Source organism: Dissoconium aciculare (genome assembly GCF_010015565.1).
Source record: "Dissoconium aciculare CBS 342.82 unplaced genomic scaffold K489scaffold_5, whole genome shotgun sequence".
NCBI lineage: Eukaryota > Fungi > Ascomycota > Dothideomycetes > Mycosphaerellales > Dissoconiaceae > Dissoconium > Dissoconium aciculare.
In genome coordinates, this window is record NW_022984955.1 from 260,927 (window position 1) to 283,814 (window position 22,888).

The 22,888-nt window shown below is 55.0% G+C and overlaps 9 protein-coding genes across 9 annotated transcripts; 6 read left to right on the forward strand and 3 right to left on the reverse strand.

The window, feature by feature from the left end:
- Positions 1-800: 800 nt before the first annotated feature.
- On the reverse strand, positions 801-2,428 carry K489DRAFT_369706 (phosphatidate cytidylyltransferase; the record flags this gene model as incomplete). Its single annotated transcript, XM_033603065.1, has 3 exons — positions 801-1,660; positions 1,740-2,109; positions 2,174-2,428. 3 exons carry the CDS (start codon positions 2,426-2,428, stop codon positions 801-803), a joined length of 1,485 nt encoding a protein of 494 aa, XP_033460366.1.
- A 783-nt stretch (positions 2,429-3,211) lies between these two features.
- Positions 3,212-4,517, forward strand: K489DRAFT_379318 (Yip1-domain-containing protein). Its single transcript, XM_033604616.1, has 5 exons — positions 3,212-3,329; positions 3,382-3,433; positions 3,492-4,013; positions 4,065-4,128; positions 4,178-4,517. The coding sequence occupies exons 1-5, from the start codon at positions 3,282-3,284 to the stop codon at positions 4,305-4,307; spliced, it is 816 nt and encodes a 271-aa protein (XP_033460367.1). The 5' UTR covers positions 3,212-3,281; the 3' UTR covers positions 4,308-4,517.
- Positions 4,518-4,730: 213 nt separating this feature from the next.
- K489DRAFT_379319 (uncharacterized protein) lies at positions 4,731-8,580 on the forward strand. Its single transcript, XM_033604617.1, has one exon. It carries the CDS (start codon positions 5,071-5,073, stop codon positions 8,326-8,328), a length of 3,258 nt encoding a protein of 1,085 aa, XP_033460368.1. The 5' UTR covers positions 4,731-5,070; the 3' UTR covers positions 8,329-8,580.
- On the forward strand, positions 8,495-8,951 carry K489DRAFT_193125 (uncharacterized protein). Its single transcript, XM_033599543.1, has one exon. The coding sequence runs from the start codon at positions 8,661-8,663 to the stop codon at positions 8,889-8,891; it is 231 nt and encodes a 76-aa protein (XP_033460369.1). The 5' UTR covers positions 8,495-8,660; the 3' UTR covers positions 8,892-8,951.
- A 673-nt stretch (positions 8,952-9,624) lies between these two features.
- K489DRAFT_409206 (uncharacterized protein) lies at positions 9,625-11,193 on the forward strand (the record flags this gene model as incomplete). The annotated part of the gene is made up of 1 exon (XM_033607554.1): positions 9,625-11,193. One exon carries the CDS (start codon positions 9,625-9,627, stop codon positions 11,191-11,193), a length of 1,569 nt encoding a protein of 522 aa, XP_033460370.1.
- An 857-nt stretch (positions 11,194-12,050) lies between these two features.
- On the reverse strand, positions 12,051-13,748 carry K489DRAFT_317503 (dihydrolipoamide acetyltransferase; the record flags this gene model as incomplete). Its single annotated transcript, XM_033601246.1, has 4 exons — positions 12,051-13,184; positions 13,249-13,472; positions 13,529-13,578; positions 13,663-13,748. 4 exons carry the CDS (start codon positions 13,746-13,748, stop codon positions 12,051-12,053), a joined length of 1,494 nt encoding a protein of 497 aa, XP_033460371.1.
- A 1,178-nt stretch (positions 13,749-14,926) lies between these two features.
- On the reverse strand, positions 14,927-15,462 carry K489DRAFT_193183 (uncharacterized protein). The gene has a single exon (XM_033599544.1). The coding sequence runs from the start codon at positions 15,440-15,442 to the stop codon at positions 14,972-14,974; it is 471 nt and encodes a 156-aa protein (XP_033460372.1). The 5' UTR covers positions 15,443-15,462; the 3' UTR covers positions 14,927-14,971.
- Positions 15,463-15,590: 128 nt separating this feature from the next.
- K489DRAFT_193190 (uncharacterized protein) lies at positions 15,591-21,848 on the forward strand. Its single transcript, XM_033599546.1, has 2 exons — positions 15,591-15,641; positions 15,724-21,848. The coding sequence occupies exon 2, from the start codon at positions 15,726-15,728 to the stop codon at positions 21,699-21,701; it is 5,976 nt and encodes a 1,991-aa protein (XP_033460373.1). The 5' UTR covers positions 15,591-15,641; positions 15,724-15,725; the 3' UTR covers positions 21,702-21,848.
- Positions 21,849-22,311, forward strand: K489DRAFT_193187 (uncharacterized protein). Its single transcript, XM_033599545.1, has one exon. It carries the CDS (start codon positions 21,996-21,998, stop codon positions 22,275-22,277), a length of 282 nt encoding a protein of 93 aa, XP_033460374.1. The 5' UTR covers positions 21,849-21,995; the 3' UTR covers positions 22,278-22,311.
- The last annotated feature ends 577 nt before the right edge of the window (positions 22,312-22,888 follow it).

Genomic DNA, 22,888 nt, shown 5'->3' on the forward strand with positions numbered 1-22,888 from the left:
GTTCCGATGTCTGATCCGGCGGTGTCGAGCAAATTCCCCATCGAAAAAAACACACGCAACATGGGATCGACTTCGCCTGTGATCCGGACCACACGGTGAATGAACTACAAGCGACTCGCTGTCGTTCAGCACGGCCATCAGACCCTGCTCGAACTCGAAAGACCATCTCCATGCTGGCGGAGGGAGAACGACAGGCCATGGATCCCCCACCGAGGAAACTGGTGATCCGAGGTCCTGGGGGAGGAGTGTCCGCGTTTCCCGTTACTCTTGCAGTCTAATAAATGCACCACCCAGCGGGTTGTTACGAGATGGAAAGCAGAGACCACCGTGGCCGGGGCACGATTGTACATTAGCATGAAAAAGAAAAGAAAAGAAAAGAAAAGCGGTGCATTACAGAGTCGTTTCATCTTCGTGCGCGGTCATCGCGGACAATGTGATTTTTCCTGTCCGCGAAACCCTAATTCTCATGGACTGAACGTGATGCCGTTGCGGGGTGCCTGGTAGTTTACATAGAGACTTCCCTGATCATCACCCACCGCGTGGGGATTCACGTACGGGGTTCATTAAATTGCACATACGTGAGTGATCGGATTGGATTCAGAGATCAAGAGAAACTGCATTGCGGTTTTCTAGGTAAAAAAGGAGCCTGTGCCATGGATATTCTGATTTCTCTGGCTTCAAAACCAAGATCGGGAGGGTGGGAGAGGCGTCGCATCGGATTGCATTGCACAACAAGAGGAGGGAGGGGGGAATAAACACGATAACAGAAAGCGGCGGTCGGGTGGTCGGCCCGGTCCCCATCACGTCAGCGACGTCGGCTGGGGCACCAGGCTGGCGGCGAGGTACTCGACGACGCGCGAGCCCACGACGCCCTGGTTGTAGAGGTGTTTGGTCAGGCCCTTGACGACGTCGATCTGCTGCTCCGGGGTGAGGCCCGTGATGGCGGCCTCGATGACGCTGCCGACGCTGGCCTTGTAGACGGCGATGAAGGACTGGTAGTACATGAAGGCGAAGAAGCCCATGATGAACTGGCAGTCCATGCGGTCCGTCATGCCGCCGTGGCCGGGGATGCTGTCGCCGAAGTCCTTGATGTTGAACGTCCGCTTGAGCCCCGATGCGAAGAAGCCGCCGAAGGGCGCGATCAGCGACGCGAAGGTCGACATGGCCAGGATGTGGAACTGCATCGGCGTCACGGTGAAGGTGAGCTTCGTGACGAAGTAGTGGGGCAGGTAGGATTGCAGGCGGTAGGTGTGCGGGATGAAGACCGGGTTGGGCTCGCATTGGAGGCCGGTGAAGATGTTCGCCCCGAGGTCGTTGACCGGGCAGATGAAGTACTTGCTGCGCATCAGGAGGTTGGTGAAGAGGAACCCGAACAGGATGGTGCAGATCCAGGCGCCGACGAAGCCCTCGACGGTCTTCTTCGGCGAGAGCTTGATGAGCTGCGTGCGGCCGAAGGTGATCCCACAGATGTAGGCGAAGATGTCGTTGGTGATGACCAGCATGACGGGCAGGAAGAACCAGATCATGCCTTCGAAGATGTTGTTCATGATGAAATGCGCCTGTACCACGATCAGGTAAAGCGCCATGTGCGTCCAGGCGAACTGTGTGAATTGGAATCTGTAGTGGCCTTTCTGGAGCGATCCGACGAAGAACACGAACCCTGTCGAAACGTTAGTTGACCGACATGGGATTTCCATCGCGCTCCGCGATCTGGACAGCTCTTGCCACGAGTGACATACCCATTATGTAGAGCATGAAGCTTATGAATCGGTGGTGAGTGGCAAAGGGAAGCAGAACGCGGTCGATAAGCACAATGTGCTTGAAGTAGTAGATGACGCTCTCGCCGTAGAGGAAGTACATGGTCGTCCCGAGGAAATACCAATTCAGAGTTTTCGTGAAGCGCAAGCTCCGGGCGCGGCTAGGAACATTGGAGATCGCAATGACTTCCTTGAATGAGATGATCTGGACGGCTGTGACGATGATGATAATGTAGATGTGGCCGGCGAACATGGATCCGAAGAAGATACCGATCATCACGAATGTCCACAGAGTTCGCGTGATGAAGGTTTGCTTTTTCTTCTCAAAGTCGGACAATTGCTTCTCCTGAGGCTGCGTTTCGAAGTCAATCAACATCGATTCCCTGTCAGCCAAAGCGACGGTGTCAGACACTTACCTTCTCGTCTTCGTTGTCCGTAGCCCAGCCGCTCATACTGGTATCGGTCCTCTGAATACCAGGTCGCTCTTCCTCCTTGATCGCCTCTTGTGAAGTTCCGTTGCTCGACCGCGCAGGACTTTTGTTCTTTGCACCATTGAACCGTGTCGGGCTCCGGTTCTCATTGGGCGAGTCGTAGTTGGCGTCCGACATGCTACTCTTACTCAGGCGCCGTTCCCGGTGCTTGAACTGCACGCCCTGCTTGGACTTTGACATGTTGCGCAATCTTGCTCGCGCCGTGCGCCCGTTGGCCTAATCTACGCGAACAGCAGTGCTCAAAGTGCCGTCGGTCCGCGAGTCGTCGCAATTCCGGAAGATCAGAATGACAGAGTAGGTGGGCAGTTGCGTATGGGCGTGCTCTGTATGTTCTTATGTCCGCGGCTTGTTCTTAATAGACGGGCACGTGCTTTGGAAAGCGTTTCGTCGCACAGGCGCGGTATCTCAATTCAGAGGTATCAATTATGGAAGCGAAGCGATGCACAGCTTCTCTTTAGGAGTCAGACACACAGAGAGTCGGCCGCAAAGATCGTAAATTTCCTCTATGTGATGGGTACAGAATTTGGCTCCGGCCGGCGAACAGTCCCTCATAAAACAAGGTCTTTTCGTTATATTGGATTTGGGCGCTGCTTGATTGGGGGCTTGCTGCCTGCCTGCGTCATCCTCTGAAAATGTCCGCCCGGGTCGGGCTATAAAATATCCTTGGCGAACTCGAGGCGTGGGTGGAGACCAGTAATGGATCGACACGGGCATGTGCATGTGCATGTATTGCAGAGAGAGGCATAACATTGATGATGCTTCTCCAAGGACATATTCCACTTTAAATCTTGTTTCACACACAGACTTCGGAATCTTGGAACTTACATAGCTTTCATGAGCCCATAGTAGAATATCGATCACTGATGCGCATTCGTGCGGTCATTGCAGCCGCTGAAAGTGACGAACCTCTCACATCGTCCCTGTCGTTCTCCGTAGTAAGTTGGCCTCGACAATCGCGCTCGGGAAAGCGGAGAGCATTGAGATTATCGAAGGCGCGTCTTGTATAGCTTTCCAATCCGAACATATATCCAAGATGGCAGGTCGACAAGGCTATGATGTTGTCGTGGACGTGGATGCAGAGGTAGGCGCAGCGATGATTCGCTCGAGGCCAGGCACTAACATGGAGCTCGCAGGGAGATCTCGGACACACAGATCTCAACGATGATCTAGAATTCCACAATTCCAGTACGTGTCGCGAGTCCACGAAAGAGCGCCGGAAGAGATACTCATGAGTCGTTCAAAGCCTTCGATCAAAATGCTTCGGGCGCTCGCGCCAAGATCCAACCCGATCAATCAGCATCTTTCTTCAGCGCCCCTGGTAGACAGACGGGTTCATCGAAACGCTTCCTATGGACGCTGTCGTTCTACCAACAATTCTTCGATGTCGATACCGACCAGATCCTGTTAAGATGTCGGGCTGCGCTGTTCCCGAAGCAGAACTTCCTGGATGTCATGGAAGGCAACCCGGACCTGTACGGGCCATTCTGGATCGCCACGACCGTCGTTGTCATCCTCTTCCTCACGGGCACCATCAGCAGCTATCTGGCGCACAGCGGAAAAGATCACTTCGCATATGACTTCAAACTTCTCAGCGGAGCTGCGGGTTTGATCTACGGCTATACACTTTTTATCCCTCTGGGATTGTGGGCAGTGTTGAAATGGTTTGGTAGCGAAAGCGCCAACGTTCTCGAATGCTGGGCACTATACGGATACGCGAATCTGATCTGGATACCCGTGGCTTTAGTGAGCTGGTCACAATTGACAGGTATGTCGTAATGACTCTGTTTGAAAATTGCAACGCTGACCAAGACGCAAGCACTCAATTATGCCTTTGTCGCCGTTGGCTTCGGAGTGTCCGCAGTATTTTTATTCCGCAACCTGTAAGTTCAGGACGTGTCTATCTCCGGGAAACGACTGACGTTGTCACAGCTTTCCTGTTGTTTCTGCGACGGATGCGAAGACATCTCGCATTTTGCTCGTTGTTGTCATTGCACTGCATGCGGGCTTAGCAATTGCGATCAAGATCCTCTTCTTTGCTCACGGCAGTCCTGCAGCGTAGGCCCGGCGGGTTGACGGTGGCCTTGCCCCTATGATCTGAAGATTGTAGCTGCGACTGGAACCAGGCGCACTCCTCATGTTATTGACGATGTAGAATAGCTGTCATAATTAACGCCTGATGCTGGCACATTCGAATCCAAAGTTCAACTGAGACTCGCGAAACACTGCATTCCCGAGAATAGCGTGGGCATATTGAAGGTAACAATTCGGGTCAATCTCTAATTATTTGCCATTTCGAATGACTCCTAGGAAGGAATATACAGCACCGCGTCACCATTTGCATATGGGAAATGCTCGTCGCAAAGGGCTGCAGTGGTCTGGCTGCGTCATGCATAGCCTACCAAATGCGACAGGAGTCATCGCTCTGGAGCAGGGCTGGAATTGAGCGGCTGCCCCGCGACGTCCCACCATCGAAAATCCAACGCCCACTTTGGGGGAAACAAAGATTTATCAACGCCACCAGAACGGACAACCGCCTGGGCACTACTGATCGACACGGCTTATGTGTCGTATCATCCCTCGTGAGCTGCGGAACTTCTCAGCACCACCTTGTATCGTCTAGAGTGCCTGCGCACGCCTTTCCGTGGTCTCTCTTTCTTCGTAGTATGAGAGCCCGAGTCTCTTCACTAAACCCTGATCCGCCTCCCGAGTCTACTGGAGGAACGTATCAAACATTCTATCGGCCAGAAAGCTGATTGGAGTTTAATACCACGAAAATACAACTACACTACGAACCGTTCCAAGAGAACCATAAACCCGTCAAAATGGCACCCAAAGGCAAGAACAAGAAGAAGGGCGGTGACGACTGGGACGAGGGTCTCGGCGAGACAGCCGAACCTGTCGCCAACCAGACCCAGGATGCCGAGGCGTCGAACGATGCCAACGACGAAGATGCCGCCGGTGGAGGCGGCTTCATGGCGATGCTGAAGCGGAACAAAGAAAAGCGTAAAAAGAAGGGCAAAATCGTAGACGACGATGGACCGGAGGGCGAAGACCCTTCGGAAGATGCGCCAGCCGCAACCCCAGCGGTGGATCTCGCCGCGAAGGCCCCTGTCGAGGCCAACATGGATGACGAGGACGTTTTCGGTCAACCGGTGAAGGGCAAGAAAGGTGGCAAAGGAGGCCAGAACCAGGCTAAGAAAGGCGCTGCTGCTCCTGCCGACGACGATGATGGCGAGGAAGACGATGGCGCCACTGGTGGCCGTGTGAAGACCAAGGCCGAAAAGGAGAAGGAGAAGAAAGAGCGTGAGAAGCAGCGGAAAAAGGAACAGGCGGCCGCAAAGAAGAAGGCAACTCCGGCTCCAGCCAAGAAGGAGGAGGCCAAGGTTGTGGAAGAAGTCGCCGCTGCCCCGGCCGCAGACTCTCTAGCTGCGCCAGGTGGAAAGAAGAAGAAATTGAGCCCAGCGCTTGCGCTCCTCCAGAAACAGCAGGAAGAGCTGCGAAAGCGGCAGGAAGAGGAGAGACTCGAGAAGGAGAGATTGGCAAATCTAGAAGAGGAAGAACGAAAGCGAGAAGAGGAGGAAGAAAAGAAGCGGGAAGAGGCTAAAGCTGCGAAGAAAGCCAAGGAAAAGGCCAAAGTGGAGCAGATGAAGCGGGAGGGCACATACAAGACCGAGAAGCAACGCAGGGATGAGGCTCAGCAGAAGTTGCGCTTGCAACAGATGCTTGAGTCGGGTGCCAAGGTTGCTGGTATCGAAGGCGATGTCGAAGTGAAGAAACCTTCGATCAAGGACCAGCGCAAGAAGAATCCCCGCAAGGAGGCTGAGGAGCGCAAGGCTCAGCAGGCGCGGGAAGAGGAAGAAGCTCGGAAGAAGCTCGAGGAACTGAAGCTACGCGAAGAGGAAGAAGCACGAAAAGCCAAGGCCGAAGCAGAAGCCCAGGAGCTTGCGAAGCAAGCGCAACCTGATGAGGAAGACGAGCTCGAAGACTGGGAGGCCATGGCCGAGAAGGAGGACGAAGACGTCAAAGACAGCTGGGATGTCGAATCTGGCGCGGAGGACCAAGACGCAAAGAAGCCCGCAGCTAAGTCAACGAATGGGAAAGCGGCGGCGAAGGATGAGGACTCTGATGAAGAGGATGATTCCGAGGACGACTCAGACGATGAATCCTCGGAAGAAGAACAGACCGTGGCACAGAGACAGGCGGCACAGCGCCGACAGCTCGCAGCCGACAAGAGAAAGGCCGAGACCGAAGCTGCCCGCGCTGCAGCCTCGAAGGACAATCTACGATCACCTATTTGCTGTATTCTCGGTCATGTCGATACTGGTAAGACGAAGCTGCTGGACAAGATTCGACAAACCAACGTGCAGGAAGGCGAAGCCGGAGGAATTACCCAGCAGATCGGTGCCACATATTTCCCCGTCGATGCGCTACAGAAGAAGACTGCGGTCGTCAACCAGGATGGGGCTTTCGAGTTCAAGGTCCCTGGTCTATTGGTCATTGACACCCCCGGTCACGAGTCTTTCACCAATCTGCGATCACGTGGTAGTGGACTGTGTAACATTGCCATTTTGGTCGTCGATATCATGCACGGTCTGGAGCCTCAGACTCTAGAATCGATGAAGTTACTCCGAGACCGCAAGACGCCCTTCATCGTTGCACTGAACAAGATCGATCGACTCTACGGCTGGAAGGCGATCGCCAACAACGGTTTCCGAGACTCTTTGAACCAACAGAACCGCGCCGTCCAGAACGAGTTCCGAGACCGGTTGGAGAAGACCAAGCTTGCATTTGCAGAGCAGGGTTTCAACTCTGAGCTGTTCTACGAGAACAAATCGATGGCGAAATATGTGTCCTTGGTGCCGACATCTGCTCATACCGGAGAGGGTATCCCCGACATGCTCAAGCTTTTGGTTACTTTGACCCAAGAACGCATGACTAACCAGCTCATGTACTTGTCTGAGGTCGAGTGTACTGTATTGGAAGTCAAGGTCATTGAAGGTCTTGGTACCACCATTGACGTTATCCTTTCCAACGGTATTCTGAATGAGGGCGACCGAGTCGTGCTATGTGGTACTGAAGGAGCCATCACGACGGATATTCGAGCGCTATTAACTCCGGCTGAGATGAAGGAGTTGCGTGTGAAATCTCAATATGTCCACAACAAGACTGTCAAGGCTGCGTTGGGTGTCAAGATTGCCGCCAACGGCCTCGACACGGCTATTGCTGGTTCTCGATTGCTCGTCGTCAAGGACAAGGACGACGAGGATGAGATTGAGGAATTGGAAGAGGATGTCATGGGCGATCTCGAAAACCTCATGAGCCGTATCTCCAAGAGCGGTCGTGGTGTCACGGTTCAAGCTTCGACTCTTGGTTCGCTCGAAGCGTTGCTCGAGTTCTTGCGCGTATCGAAAATCCCCGTCGCCAACATTTCGATCGGTCCCGTCCACAAGCGCGACGTCATCACCGCTTCGACCATGCTGGAGAAGAGCAAGGAATACGCGGTCATGCTCTGTTTCGACGTCAAAGTCGACAAGGATGCCCACGAGCTTGCCGACCAGATGGGCGTCAAGATCTTCACCGCCGAGATTATCTATCACCTGTTCGATAACTTCACGCAACACATGGCAGCCCTCAAGGAGCAGAAGAAGGAAGAAAGCAAGATGCTTGCAGTCTTCCCTTGCGTGCTCCGGACCGTAGCTGTCTTCAACAAGAAAGACCCGATCGTCATCGGTGTCGACGTCGTCGAAGGAAACCTCCGCATCAACACGCCCATCGCCGCCGTCAAGGAGAACCCCGTCACCAAAGCCAAGGAGATCGTCAGTCTCGGCCGTGTGACTTCAATCGAACGCGACCACAAGCAGTTACCCAACTGCAAGAAGGGAACACCCTCCGTCGCGATCAAGATCGAAGGCGCGAACCAGCCCATGTACGGACGCCAGCTCGAAGAGAAGGACGATCTCTACTCGCAGATCTCGCGAAAGAGCATCGACACGCTGAAGGAGTTCTACATGGATGAGGTGGAGAAGGACGAGTGGAAGCTGATTGCGAAGTTCCTGAAGCCGAAATTCGATGTTGCGTAGATGATGGGCGAACGCTGGCGGTTGGAAGTGTCCTTGCCGGGAGTCGAGAGACAAAGCTGGGAGGTCGAGGGGATTTTATTAATGGAATAGTTCGGTACTAGCTATGGGGGGGGATGACATGATATACACGTAAAACTGCTTCCTTTCAGCCATTCAGATTTTCCTACCTCGCATGATATAGCACGCTCAGAGGTAATTTGTACAAACCAGCCCATTGGATTGAAGAGACAACATAATCCGAGTTCGTTACTCCAACGCCCGAGGATGGTCGAACCTCGCTTCACACTTCTCGCCGCCGGAGGAGGCGTTTATGCAGTAGAGTCGGGATATCAATGCGTGCGTCTGTAGGCGGGAAGTACGATGTGCTGGTCCTTCTGCCCGGGATTTGTCGCTCTCTCGAAGGAAGAGCACAATGTCATCTGCCGTGTACGCCATGTACGTATAGTGGTATACTTTTTTGCTTGTTACCCAGACCGGTGAGGTTTCGTTTCACCGCTCTCCACTATCCGAGCGGAGGGATCCTCGATGTTGCCGTTTCCACGATCGGGCTGTCGTGTCTCTGAAGAAGAGATGCCTGGTGAGTGAGAACAAGTGGGTTCTGCGCATTTCCAACATCGTCGTCTTGCGAGCCGTTGATGACTTCGTCGCCGACGCCTGCTCCCGCGTCTGACCACCACACATTTCACCACCGCCACCACTCCTCAGGTCGCATTCCCGCCCGGCGGAAACCGGCCGTTTGATCGGATGATCCCCGCTCACGCCTGAAGAACCACATTCCAGAGACCATGTCGATTTAATTGCCTAGTGTCAGTTAACGTATGCAAGGTTTTTTTTTAAGGCGGCCTCTTTCTGCCCGTCTCGTGCATATCTCTCTGCATCTTGCCGGTGGCGGGGAAGACAGCTCTCCCCGAGTATATGCAGCCAGCATAGGTTTGCCATCAATCCGCAGGGATGATACTGTCCAAGTACAAGGGGACTTTCTCGCGCCTTCGCATGATGCACGGCACATGAGATGACCACGATACGTCACATTATCACTGTCAACCGCGGTGCGCAACCACCTTCGCACCGGCATCTGGGTACTGATAGACGATCCAACCGTCCGGAGCCATGAGTCCCGTGGCTGTGTCGTGGTTCTCATTCATTTCATTTCCACGTATTCACGATCTGTCGTCCACCAATCCGCGGCAAAATAAGCATCTTGTTCGTCTTTGTTTGTAGAGAGTATCATATCCTCGCATAATTTCCAATCGAGTTTCCTATTCGAACGCAAGATGACATAACCGGCAAGTTAAGATGACAGACAATGGCGGCCATCCTTCCAACCGCCAGACGCCTTATCCCGTAACTCCCGACCTTTCTCGGACAGGATCCGGTCCCAAGAACGGCAGTCCGAGTCTATCGCCGAGGACGCCTCATTTTGATCCTCCTCCAACAACAGAAGCATATGGAGAACGAGCACAAACATATGCAGGTTCATATCAAGCTCCATCTCCGCCGCAACCCCTCTACGCCGAACATGGCGGACAGAATTTCCGCAACTCGCCAATGCCATCTGCCCCGAACCAAGGCCGCGCCCGAGCCAGTGTGCCCAACCCACCACCGCCAAATCGCATGGACCGGACAGCATCGTTTGCAGCGCGGACAGATGCAGGAGCTTCACTACCGCGGCAACCATCCTACGACCAGCGGAACGCGGCATATGCCCATTACCACCCCTATTCCTATCCACCTCCTCCTCCTCCTCCACCGCCGCCTCCGCCTCCACAGAACTTCCACCAACAGGTACCACCGGAGTTCACATATCGATACGCCTACGATGGCCGCTACGACAATCCCGCTTACTCGGTCCCGAACCACAGCAACAATATCCCCGACCCCTACCGAGACCAAAGCCACATGAGATCAGGTCACATCCATCAACAAAGATACGACCGTCGAGCCCGCCGCTCCTCCTCCTCCTCCTCCCTCAGCAGCCGGTCCTCCTCCTCCTCCCGCGAACGGCCCCGCCACCATCGATCCTCGCGCAATCTAAAAGACCCCTCCCGGGACGAAGACCAACCCCGCGCCCGGCGCTCCCACCGACACCTGCGCCGGGACAGCGGCAGCAGCAACGGCCACGGCCACGGCCACGGACGCGACTATCTCGGCGGGACGTCCTCCGGCGACCGCGGGCACCACGGCGCGATGCTCGGCGGGGCCAGCGGCGCGCTCCTCGGGCACGAGCTCGGCGGCGAGGACCTCATCACGACGCTGGGCGCGATGTTCGTGGGCACGGTCGCGGGCTGGAGCGCGGAGAAATTCCTAAGCCATCGGAGGTCGAAGCTGGAAATGAGGGAGAAGGAGCATCACCATCATCATCTTTCTTCTTCCGGCAGCCGGCATTTCCGCGGTGAAAGGGGTGGCGAAGGACGATATGGGGAAAGGGAGAGGGAGGGGGAGGGGGAGGGCAGTCGCCATCATCATCATCATCATTCTTCTTCTTCACACCACCATCAGCGTGGAAACGATCGCGATCGGGACCACCGGGATCATGACCGCGAAGCAGCAGACGACGCCCGACAACCACGCCCGCGGAGCAGCAGCCTCCATCACAATCGTCATCGATCCCAGCCCCGGTGGAACGAAGAAGGAGACCACCGAGCAAGCGGCCGGAGACGGACGACGACGACGACGCCCGCACCGCGCGACCCCGACCCTCCTCCCGGACCAGACATGCAACACCCCCCTCTGCGACGGGAGAGGAGCGTGCGGTTCAACGACGAGACGTCCTCGGTCGCACGGCGGCGCAGGAAAAGCCGGCAGAGGAGCCGCCATCGGAGCCGAAGGCGAGGAGGGGGGTGGAGCAGCGACGAGGACTTCTGAGCCGGCGACGTCACATTCTCGACCTGGGGTATCCAAACTTTGCGGAAGTTCTCCCCCCCCCCCCCCCCCCCCCCCCCCCTTTTCTCCCTTTGGGTCCTTGCTACCGATGGGATGTGATGGGGCGATGGGATATATCCCCAGGGGAACACGTGGACGGGACGGGGGTCGAGGACGGAGTTTTGTTTCTGTCTTCGGAATTTTGTCTTGGGGGGAATCTCGGGATGGATAATAGGTCCGGGGGGAAATTTGTAGATGCACGGAGTGTGTGTGCCTGGCCCGTCCGCGGGAACCGCAGCCGCGAAGGTGTCGATTTCGATCGGATGGATCTGTATACTATAGTACGGACTTGCAGAAACAGAGCAGAGAGGTCTGAGGGAGAGACAGGCAGGCAGGCAGGCAGGCAGGCAGGCTTGTACACGGCAAGGAAAGAAATCAGATATGGGCGGATACGACGAGTCGCATGTCGTTCGTCAAGATCGGTGTTGGTTGTGTGTCATTTTCTTTTCCCAGTGAGGAAACTAGAGACCTTGTCTTTTTTCATTTTCTCCCCGCTTCCCCCTTTTTCGGGATGGGTGTGCAAGACAGTTTCACGTAGATGGGAAAGAAAGGAGGTCCGGGGGAAAAAAGTGTCCGCATTATCGCCGCGCAAAGAACAAAAAAGCGACTCCCAGCGAAACAAAAAAAAAGCTACAAGATTTGCTCCCGGGGACGCCATGAGATGCCTGTACAGAACACAAAACGCCTGAGAGGGAGAGAGAGAAAGAAAGTCGAGGGCAGCAGGTCGCAGATGGGCCCCGTTTCAGAAGTCCCGTTTCTCTCCATGTTCTGCGTTCCCGATGGTCCCCCTTGGGACCCCTCTACAGCACGAACTCGAGCGGGTTCTCGATGACCTTCTTCAGCTCGCGCATGAACTCGCCGCCGACGGCGCCGTCGACGACCTTGTGGTCGAAGGAGCCCGTGATGACGATCTGCTCGTCCCATTCGAACCCGTCGCTTCCGTCCTCGTTCTCCCGGGGGATGGCGACCTTCTTGACGGCGCCGACGGCGATGATGGTCGCCTGGGGAGGGTTGATGACGGCGGTGAAGCGGTCGATGGCGTCGTTCATGCCCATGTTGGAGATGGTGATGGTGCCGCCCTGGTATTCCTCGGGCTTGAGCTTCCCGTCCCGGGCGCGCTTGCCCAGGTCCTTGATCTGGGAGGAGATGGCCTCGAGGCCGGTGCCGGTGACGTTGCGGACGATCGGGGTCATGAGGCCGATGGGGGTGGCGACGGCGACGGAGACGTCCACGGTGTTGTGCTGACGTATGACGACTTTGCCGTCGATCTCGCGCCATGAGCTGTTGGCGGCGGGCACGCGACGCGCAGCGGCGGCGAGGGCCTTGACGAGGAAGTCGTTGACGGACAATTTGTACTTTCCATCCGCAGAGGCGTTGAGAGCGGCACGCAATTTCAAGAGCTTGGAGACGGAGATGGACGAGGCAACGAAGTAGTGAGGGTTCTGCTGCATGGACGAAGTGAGGCGGGAGGCGATGGTCTTGCGCATGCTGGAAGCCTCAATGTCTTCGTACGCAGGGGCGCCCGCTGCCGCAGGAGCTGAAGCGGTCGCGCCGCCGGTCGGTTGGAACTTCTCAATGTCCTTCTTGGTGATTTGACCGCCAGGACCAGTGCCCTTGACCTTGGCGATCGGAACACCCTTCTCCAGGGCGAACTTCTTAGCTGCTGGCGAGATGGAGGGCTCACGTTCCAGTGATGTCTGTAGTCGTTCGCCGGTGGACTCGGGCTGCTTCGGGCTGGAAGATCCCTCGCTCTTTTCTTCATTTGGTGCAGGCGCAGTCTTTGAACCAGTCTCTGGCGGTTCGGACGCCATTGAATCTTCCTGGCCTGCCTTCTTCTCCTCCGCAGGCGGAGCCTTCTCGCCTCCAGCATCCTCGACGCTGAATGACTCGAACGCGGAAACATCGCCGCCCTCCTCAACCAACACAGCGATAGGCTGTAGAGCTCATCAGCCTCACCATTCGATTCGTGATAATCTCGATCATAGGTATGCCACTTACGTTGCCCACTGCGACGTCCTTCGCTCCGGAGTCTTTCAGAATCTTCGCCAGAACGCCCTCCTCTTGGAACTCAAAGTCCATCTGTGCTTTATCGGTCTCAATCTCGACCAAGACGTCGCCTGGCGCGAGTGTGTCGCCCGGCTTCTTCTGCCATGTGCCGATGTTACCTGCAGTCATCGTGGGTGAGAGCGCAGGCATGGAGATGATGGTGTGTGGAGGATATGCTGCTCAAGGATCAGTGTCTCGTTTCCGGATTGCGACACGCATGTGTAAACCGTACATTTGGAGGCATAGTATCGAGCCAGTGCCGAGACGGCAGGTATCCGGCGCCTTTGAGACCGTCGTGTTAGCAAAGGACAACCACGCATTGACAGTGCGCATGGGAGGCGGCGCCTGGCGCTCTGAAGTACTCACGATGTGGCATCTTGTGCTCGAACAGCAGACCACGCATTTCGTGAGCAGACCCCTCGCGAGGCGCGAGCCAAAACCGAGGCCGACATGGCGGAAGGTGCTGTTGAGGTGAGTTTGTGAGGCAGGATATGCTCGTCACAATTGGCACGGTGAGGCTCAAGTAAGATGTGGTTGGTGGTGAGGTTGAGGCGGAATGGACGGGCGAGGATCGCACCGCAAGACGAGCAGGAAACAGCAGATGAACGGCCGAAGAGCGGTGGGAATGACAGAGAGGCAAAGAGTCTGGAAAAGAAGTCTAAAAGTGTTTTGATTTGTGGCTCACGATCATGCACAGGCGAGAGGAGTGCACAGGGTGACGACAATGGTGGTACAGCACAGTACAGTTCCCGTGTGCAGCAGCGGGTGTTGGTTGAGAGAAGCTCGAGCTTCTTTCGCATGTTCGTTCCATCAGAACCCGCCCGCCCGCGCGCTCACGGCCCAAGCGAATACCTCATCATCGGCCCGTTTCTACGATGATGGACGATGAGAGAGCCCCGAACCCTCCAGGGCTGGAGAGAGAGGGAGAAACGCTGGGCACCTGCGCTAATGCTGTGGTAATAATAACCTTGGAATACTCCAGTATACAAGTATTCTTCCACTCCAGTATATTCTTTGGATTCTACCGTTCTGTAGTGCAATCGCCATCAATGGCCCCAAGAGAACCTTGGAATGTTCCCTACGGCCCGTCGTCCATTGCCCTACAGTAATAGTGCTCGTTCCTTTTATTAAGTTACATATTATTATTATCATTATTACTGTATACCTACCCAGCCAGGTATGGAGTGGAGTGTACACGGTGAAATGATAATAACAATCGGCAGCGATGAACCCATGCACTGTGCGCTTTTTCTTTCTTTCTTTCTTTTTCTTTCCCGTGTCCATCTTCGACCCCATCCATGTTTCCCAAAATGTACCTATGTAAGACGAGCACGACTTCGAAATTCCCAAGTTACAGTGGTCAATTGTGGCATCAAAACCATCAATTACTGACACTTATCAATAATATATGCCGGGAGATGTACTGCATGGACATGGCTGTGGTCTTATCTCCATCTCAAGACGACATGGCATGGCATGGCATGGCATGGGGAAAGGTCGGCGGAGGAACCGTGGGGGTCTGGAAAGTTGGCCGCACGATTCATCAACACCTGCATTGTGAGTACCCAGTAGCGAAGCAAAGTTGATGAGACCCGCAGGCGAGAACATGGCCGTCGCCTTCTTAATTAAATACCAGGTGCTGTAATACACCTGCAAGGACAACTCCAACCTCAATTTACCATTCATCGTTGTGCGAACGGAGCCCAGAAGTAGGAACGACACTGTTGTCCAAAGGGCCTTGGCCTTGGCTTTCCAGGTCGTCTGCAATTCGGCGGTGATCATCATCACAGGGCTCCATTTTGTCCTTGCGTGCAATGCTTGGATTCTTTGACCATCGATCATGCATGGTGTGCAGCGTTCGATCAACGTATGAAATGAGGAATGGAGACAACCGTGCAGGTGGTGAAGTCAAGTCAAGCCATGAGAATGGTAGTGAAATTTGGTGAGATTCACTTCGGATTTCCGCCATGTCCTCATCGATGATATACTCCTCGTCGATGGTTGGTCTGTGAAGACAACCTTGGAATGCTCCCAGGACGACGATGAGCTCCAGGGTTCTTAGTCGCGAGCAATAGGAAATGCCACCGCGTTGCGCGTACGTGTTATTACGTACCCCGGACAATGGGACATAACGCTTGGTACACATATGACCTGTCCCAATGCCAGAACCGTCTCATTCAATAATATTTATGCTGCCTACCCCAGGGGATCGTTGCTGCACCCTGAAATGCGGCTTACAGCCTGTGACATTTCGGCCATCAATAATTCTGATCAGACGGTACTCTTCCCTGCCACTTGCACCGCGCTTGACCTCGATATCGCCAAATTGCTGCCGGGAAGCATACGTGAGCATGAGAGGACCTTAGGATGTCCCAGTCGTCACAATCACACCTGCACGCTCCAACATCTTGTGACACCCAAAACTAGCAATGGCCGAAGATCGTCCCCCGTCCGATACCGCCGAGAAGTCCGACTCGCCCACGACAGACGACCACGTCGCCGATGACGATCAATCACATACAGAAGAGGAGAAAGAGGATGAGCACGAGGTAGAGCACGAGGTAGAGGTGGTTGAACAACACGATGTACCACACACACCCGCGGAGAAGGACGAGGACGCTCACGAGCCGGATCAGGGACCAGACGACACATCGTCTCAACCCACAAATGAATCGATTGTCGAAAGCTCTGTCGCGACCCCCCGTACCGGACTCGAATCCAATCCTCCGACCCCTGTGCCCGGGACCATGCGCCAAAGAACAGATTCACAGTCCACCACCGCAACGAATGCGACCAGGACCACTGCACGATCAGCGAGAAGTAGCCTGGTCTTCGTGATCGCGGCGCTGGACGCCATCGCAGCGTCCAAGGATGCAAGGAAGAGGAAACCGTTGGCCGATTCAGTGCAGCGAGCTTTGACATCAATCCGAACTGCACAGGGGGATGCATCACAGATCAATCCTGAGGTCTTGTTCGAGCCATTAAATCTGGCGACTGAGGCCTCGACCGTCGCCGTTGTTGTCACTGCGTTGGACTGCATCGGCAAGCTGATCAGCTATTCATATTTCTCCGCGCCCGCGCCTACGGATCAGGTGACTGAACGGGGACCACCTTTGATCGAAAGAGCGATAGACACGATATGCGACTGTTTTCAGGGAGAGGCAACGCCTGTCGAGATACAAATGCAAATCATCAAAAGTTTATTGGCAGCTATCTTGAACGACAAGATCGTGGTGCACGGGCAGGGGTTGTTGAAGAGTGTCCGGCAGACGTACAACATTTTCCTCATGAGCAAGAGCAGCGCAAATCAACAGATTGCGCAAGGGACCCTGACCCAGATGGTCAGCACCGTCTTTGAGCGGGTCAAGGCTCGGCTCACGGTGAAAGCCGCGAGGGTCAACTCATCTCGGAACAGTCTGGCAAATGGCGCAGCAGACCAGCAGCCCGGAGGGACGATTGTGATCTCAGACGATGATCTGCCGGCAGTTCCTGAAACGGAGTCCCCAGCTGAACTGGAACCCCAACCTAAGATGACGCTGCAGACTTTCGAAACTCAGCGCGATTTCGACGATGCCAGAATCACCGATGCCGCTCCGACAACCGTATCGCGAGCCAAGAAAAGCTCCACGCACGATTCCCACACGGCTTCCAGTGGTGATGTTCCGACCATCACCATTCAAGGTGAGGACAGCGAAGCAATAAATGAGGACGAGGAGGAGGACGAATTTTACATCCGGGATGCTTTCCTCGTCTTCAGAGCCATGTGTAAGCTGTCCACGAAATCATTAAGGCCGGAAGAAACTGCAGACATCAAGTCGCAGGGAATGCGCTCGAAACTACTCAGCTTGCACATCATCCATACGGTCCTTTTCAACCACCATGAGGTCTTCACTTCACCACTCGCAACTATCAAGAGCTCGTCGAACGGAGACCCGACAGGCTTCATACAGGCGACCAAGCAATACCTTTGTCTGAGTTTGAGCCGCAACGGTGCTAGCAGTGCCAACCGAGTTTTCGAGGTCGCGTCGGAGGTTTTCTGGCTGGTACTGAGGCATCTTCGGTCCCAGTTGAAACGAGAACTCGAAGTCTTCCTCAAAGAGGTTTACCTGGCAATCTTGGAGAAGCGCGCTGCGCCGGCCTGGCAGAAAGGCTACATCGTCCAGCACATCTTCGGTCGACTTGCAGCAGATTCAAAGGCTCTAGTCGAAGTCTATCTGAATTACGATTGCGACAGACAAGCACTTGACAACATGTTCCAACGTATCATCGAACATCTCAGCAGGATTGCCGGACAGCCTGTCACGGTCAATGGTGTTCAGCAACAGGCATATAGCGAGAGCGTAATCAAACAGAACTCCTCGCTGAGCGATTGGAGGGATAGAGGCACACTCCCTCCCAGCCTCACGACCAACAATATCACAACGGCAGCAGAAATCGATCAGAGTTATCCAGCAGAATATGCGACGAAAATGCAAGGTCTCGAGTGTCTCAACGAGGTTCTGCGAAGTATGGTGAACTGGAGCCAACAGAACACCCAGGAGACCGCTGGAAGCATGCGCCCTGATCGCGAATCTCGGTTCTCGGTCGATGACGCTCGGGAGAGCATCGATACCCGGGGCGGCGAATACAACGCCAATGGCGCTCTGGCCGACACCCACGCACCAAATACCCCCCTGCAAGGCGCCGAAGACGATCCGGAAGAATTACAAAAGGTCAAGATCCGGAAGACTGCCCTGAACAACGCTGTGCGGCAGTTCAATTTCAAGCCGAAACGAGGTCTCAAGACGCTCATCGCTGAAGGCTTCATTGCATCCTCGGACCACAAGGATATCGCACAATTCATGTTAGCAAATGAACGGATCGATAAAACAGCACTGGGAGAATTCCTCGGAGATGGTGATGAGGAAAACATCAAGATCATGCACGCCTTTGTGGACCTCATGGACTTCACCAAGACGCGCTTCGTCACCGCGTTACGGAAATTCCTGCAAGCCTTCCGCTTGCCTGGAGAGGCTCAGAAAATCGATCGACTTGTTCTGAAATTCGCGGAGCGCTATGTGTCAGGCAACCCCAATGCTTTTGCAAATGCGGACACCGCCTATGTGCTATCTTACAGTGTCATCATGCTCAACGTCGATCAACATTCCGTCAAGGTGAAGAAGCGGATGACCCACGAGGACTTCATCAAAAACAACCGCGGCATCAACGACAATGCCAACTTGCCCGATGAATATTTGGTTGCCATTTTCGACGAAATCGCGCAGGATGAGATCGTGCTAGACACGGAGCGCGAGAAGGCTGCAGATATGGGAACGCTGCCACAGGTGCAGGGCACCGGTATCGTGAACACCCTGGCGAATGTTGGCAGGGATCTCCAGAGGGAAGCGTACGTACAAGCGAGCGAGGAGATGAGCAACCGGACCGAGCAGCTGTTCAAGAACATGCTGCGAGCTCAACGGCGGAGCGGGTCCGCCGCCGCCACGTCGGCAGAGAAGGGTCGCTTCCTGACCGCCAGTTCGTTCAAGCACGTCGGACCGATGTTCAGCGCAACATGGATGAGCTTCTTGACTGCCCTTTCCGGCTCCGCACAAGAGACGCAAAATCTCGAGACAATCCGTCTCTGTATGGATGGACAGAAGATGGCTATCCGCATTGCATGTCTGTTCGATCTCGAAGATCCCCGACAGGCTTTTGTTTCCAGCCTTGCCAGAAACACCAATTTGTACAATTTGTCGGAAATGAAGGCGAAAAACGTCGAGGCGCTGCGAGCCCTGCTCGATGTCGCGTATACCGAGGGCAATCTGCTCAAAGAGAGCTGGCGGGATGTTCTCACATGCATATCGCAGCTCGACCGCTTCCAACTCATCTCCAGTGGTGTCCACGAGGATTCGGTCCCCGATATGTTGCGCGCACAATCCCCCGGCGCGAACAAGAACATGCAACTGCCAAGGCGGCCGCCAGCACGCGTCAATGGTGGAGGGTCTTATCAAGCAGAGATCGCCGAGGAGTCGCGAGGCGTAGATATGATCCGCAGCGTGGACCGGATCTTCACCAACACTGCTAACCTCTCCGGCGATGCCATTGTCGATTTCGTCAAGGCACTCGTACAGGTCAGCTGGCAAGAGATCCAGTCATCAGGACTGTCCGACACGCCGCGGACGTACAGTTTGCAGAAGATTGTCGAGATTTCCGGATACAATATGTTGCGGGTGCGTTTTGAATGGACGTCAATCTGGCAGGTGCTCGGGCAGCATTTTATCGATGTCGGCTGCCACAATAACGCGCATGTGGTGCCGTTCGCGCTGAACAGCTTGCGACAGCTCAGTATGCGCTTCATGGAAATCGAGGAGCTACCGGGATTCAAATTCCAGAAAGATTTCTTGAAGCCTTTCGAGCTGATCTTGAGCAATGCCTCGTCAGTCCCGGTCAAGGATCTTGTATTGCGGTGTCTCAGTCAAATGATCCAGGCGCGTGGCAACATGATCCGCTCGGGATGGAGGACAATGTTCGGTGTCTTCACCGTCGCTGCTCGGGAGCCCTATGAAGGCATCGTGAACCTCGCCTTTGACAATGTCACGCAGGTTTACAATGAGCGCTTCGGTGTCGTCATCTCTCAGGGCGCGTTTTCGGATCTCATCGTCTGCTTGACCGAGTTCAGCAAGAACATGAAGTTCCAAAAGAAGAGCCTGCAGGCCATCGAGACGCTGAAATCGTCGGTGCCGAAGATGCTTCGGACGCCGGAGTGTCCACTATCACAGAGCGGTGGGTCCGAGAAGGCTGCATCGCCCAACGAAAGCGGGTCGAAACAGCCCACGCGGCAGACGCAGGAGGAGCAATACTGGTTCCCCGTGTTGTTTGCCTTCCACGACGTTCTCATGACCGGCGAAGACCTCGAAGTCCGCTCCCGTGCGCTCAACTACCTCTTCGACACGCTCACCCGTTACGGAAGAGACTTCCCACGGAACTTCTGGGACACGCTGTGGAGGCAACTACTCTATCCGATATTCATGGTGTTGAAAGACCGACGAGCGATCAGCCAAGAGGCCGCCAGTCAAGAAGAGCTGTCCGTGTGGCTATCCACTACTCTCATACAAGCCCTGCGAAACATGATCAGCTTGTTCACACATTTCTTCAACAGCCTCGAGTATATGCTTGATCGCTTCCTCGACCTCCTAGCGTTGTGCATTTGCCAGGAAAACGACACTTTGGCGCGCATTGGCAGCAATTGTCTGCAACAACTCATCCTGCAAAACGTCACCAAATTCTCCCCGGCACATTGGGACAAGATCGTCGGATCGTTTGTGGAACTGTTCAATCGCACAGAGGCCAAGGAGTTGTTCTCTGCAGCTACCTCGTCTTCTTACAGCAAGGACAGCTCATATTCGAATGGAATCGGCGAAAGACCCAACACGGCAAACGGCGAGGAGGATACATTCAGCCCGACCAACGCTCTCAAGATCACCATCGACGGTGCAGAGAACGGTGCCGAGCACATTGGAAACGGCCGGGCACGATCCTCGACGATGGACACGACAGCGGCCCCATCGATCTCTGGAGAAAGCGAGATTGGCTCTCAATATCAATCCAACCTCGAAGATTTCGGCGGTGCCTCCAACACCCAACGGCCTCCAGTCGTGGTCACTGCCGCCCGCCGCCGATACTTCAACCAAATCATCACGAAATGCGTGCTTCAGCTGCTCATGATCGAGACAGTATCCGAACTGTTCAGCAACGATGCGGTCTACGAGTCCATCCCCTCGCACCTCCTCTTACGCCTCATGGCCCTCCTCAAGAAATCCTACCACTTCGCCAAACGCTTCAACGAAGACCGCGAGCTCCGCACGCGCCTCTACAGCGAAGGCTTCATGCGACAAGCGCCCAACCTCCTCAAGCAGGAGAGCGGGAGCGCCAGCGTCTACGTCCTCATCCTCCTCCGCATGTACGCCGATACCAGCGACGAACGCTCCGCCAGCCGGCCGGAGACCGAAGCGGCGCTGATCCCGCTCTGCACGGACATCATCGCGTCGTACATCGCGCTGGACGAGGACACGCAGCAGCGCAACATCGTCACCTGGCGGCCCGTCGTCATCGACGTCCTCGAGGGCTACACCGCCTTCTCCCGCGACGACTTCTCCCGCCACGCCCAGACCTTCGCGCCCCTGGCCGTCGGCCTCATGGGCAAGGAGGTCAACTTCGAACTGCTCCGCACCCTGCAGGGCCTGTGGATGCGCATCTGCGAGGTCCGGCTGGGCATCGACATGGCGGCCGTCGCGGGCCTGGAGGGCGTCCTGCCGACCCCGACCAGCCCCCGCGCGGCGACTTCCCTGGGGAAATCGGGCGGCGGCGGCGGCGGCGGTGCCTCTTCCTCCACCTCGAGGAGGAGCAGCAAAGGCAAGCAGACGTGATCGTCCCGGTCCCAGCCAAGGGGACGGGATCTCCTCGGGGGGAAGAGTCCTCTACTATTAGATAGGAAATGCCGATTGTACAATAGATCGATTCCGAGCTCCGTGTTGGGAGTCCACCCTCCACGCATGAAACATTTATTTCACGTACGCCACGTCATGCGCGCTCCCGTCACACTCGCGTCCAGCCAGCCAGCCATACATCTCTCCCAAATCACGTTTCCACCCATCGCGGAATCACCAAATCCCTTGCAGGTCACGTCGGGATGAGATAAATAATAATAAAAGTGCTGAGGGATGATCCCTCCTCGGGACGTGGCAGCTCGGGATTGGCGAGGCACGGGCAAGCGTGGGCAGAGAGACAGTCAGTCGGGCGTGGTTGTTGTTGTTGCTGTTTTCATTTTCTCCGTCGGGCCTTTCCTTCCCAGGCTTGGTTGGTTGGTGGGTTGGTTGGTGTCATCTATGTGTTTACTTCACCCCCGAGAGGTGCATCGGCTGCAACCCGGGATGGCGCCGGCCCTTTTGCCAATAAAACTTCCTAGACGGGCAAAAAATCATGGCCAGACGGGCGGGCGCTAATTGGAATAAGCAAGAGGACGGATGCGGGTCTTTTTGGGGGGCTTGGTTGTATACCGCGATTCGTCGTTCATCGCTGGCCTGTCGATTCATCTCTATCTAATAAATATCTACCTAGGGAGGGTATGCGCTCCCCTCCTGTTTTTTGTTTCTCGCAACGGCAGGATATTTTCCGTGGAGTGAATTTCGGTGATTGGTCGAAGATTTTTGAAAAAAACCATGTCGAAATCGTCCAATCACCGGACTGCGGTCGTGCTCTGCCCCGTTCTCCCTGTCGCGGTCGGATTGTTGAGGCTACGTGCATGGAGTGAGTGAGCATCGGTGGGCGAAATGTCACGGGTGCACTGTGGAATGCGGTTGCCCGCAGATTGAACTATCGTGGATATGTAACTGGGCAGGTAGGGTAGGGTAGGTAGGGTAGGTGAAGATGCGTGCATGCCTGCTCCCACGAGGTCGACGGAAGTTGCCAGAGAGAAGGTGTATGCGCAATGGGTCAATCCTGTTGTACTGCTATTATTGCTACTACTACTACTACTACTACTACTACTACTACTACTACTACTACTACTACTACTACTACTACTACTACTACTACTACTACTACTACTACTACT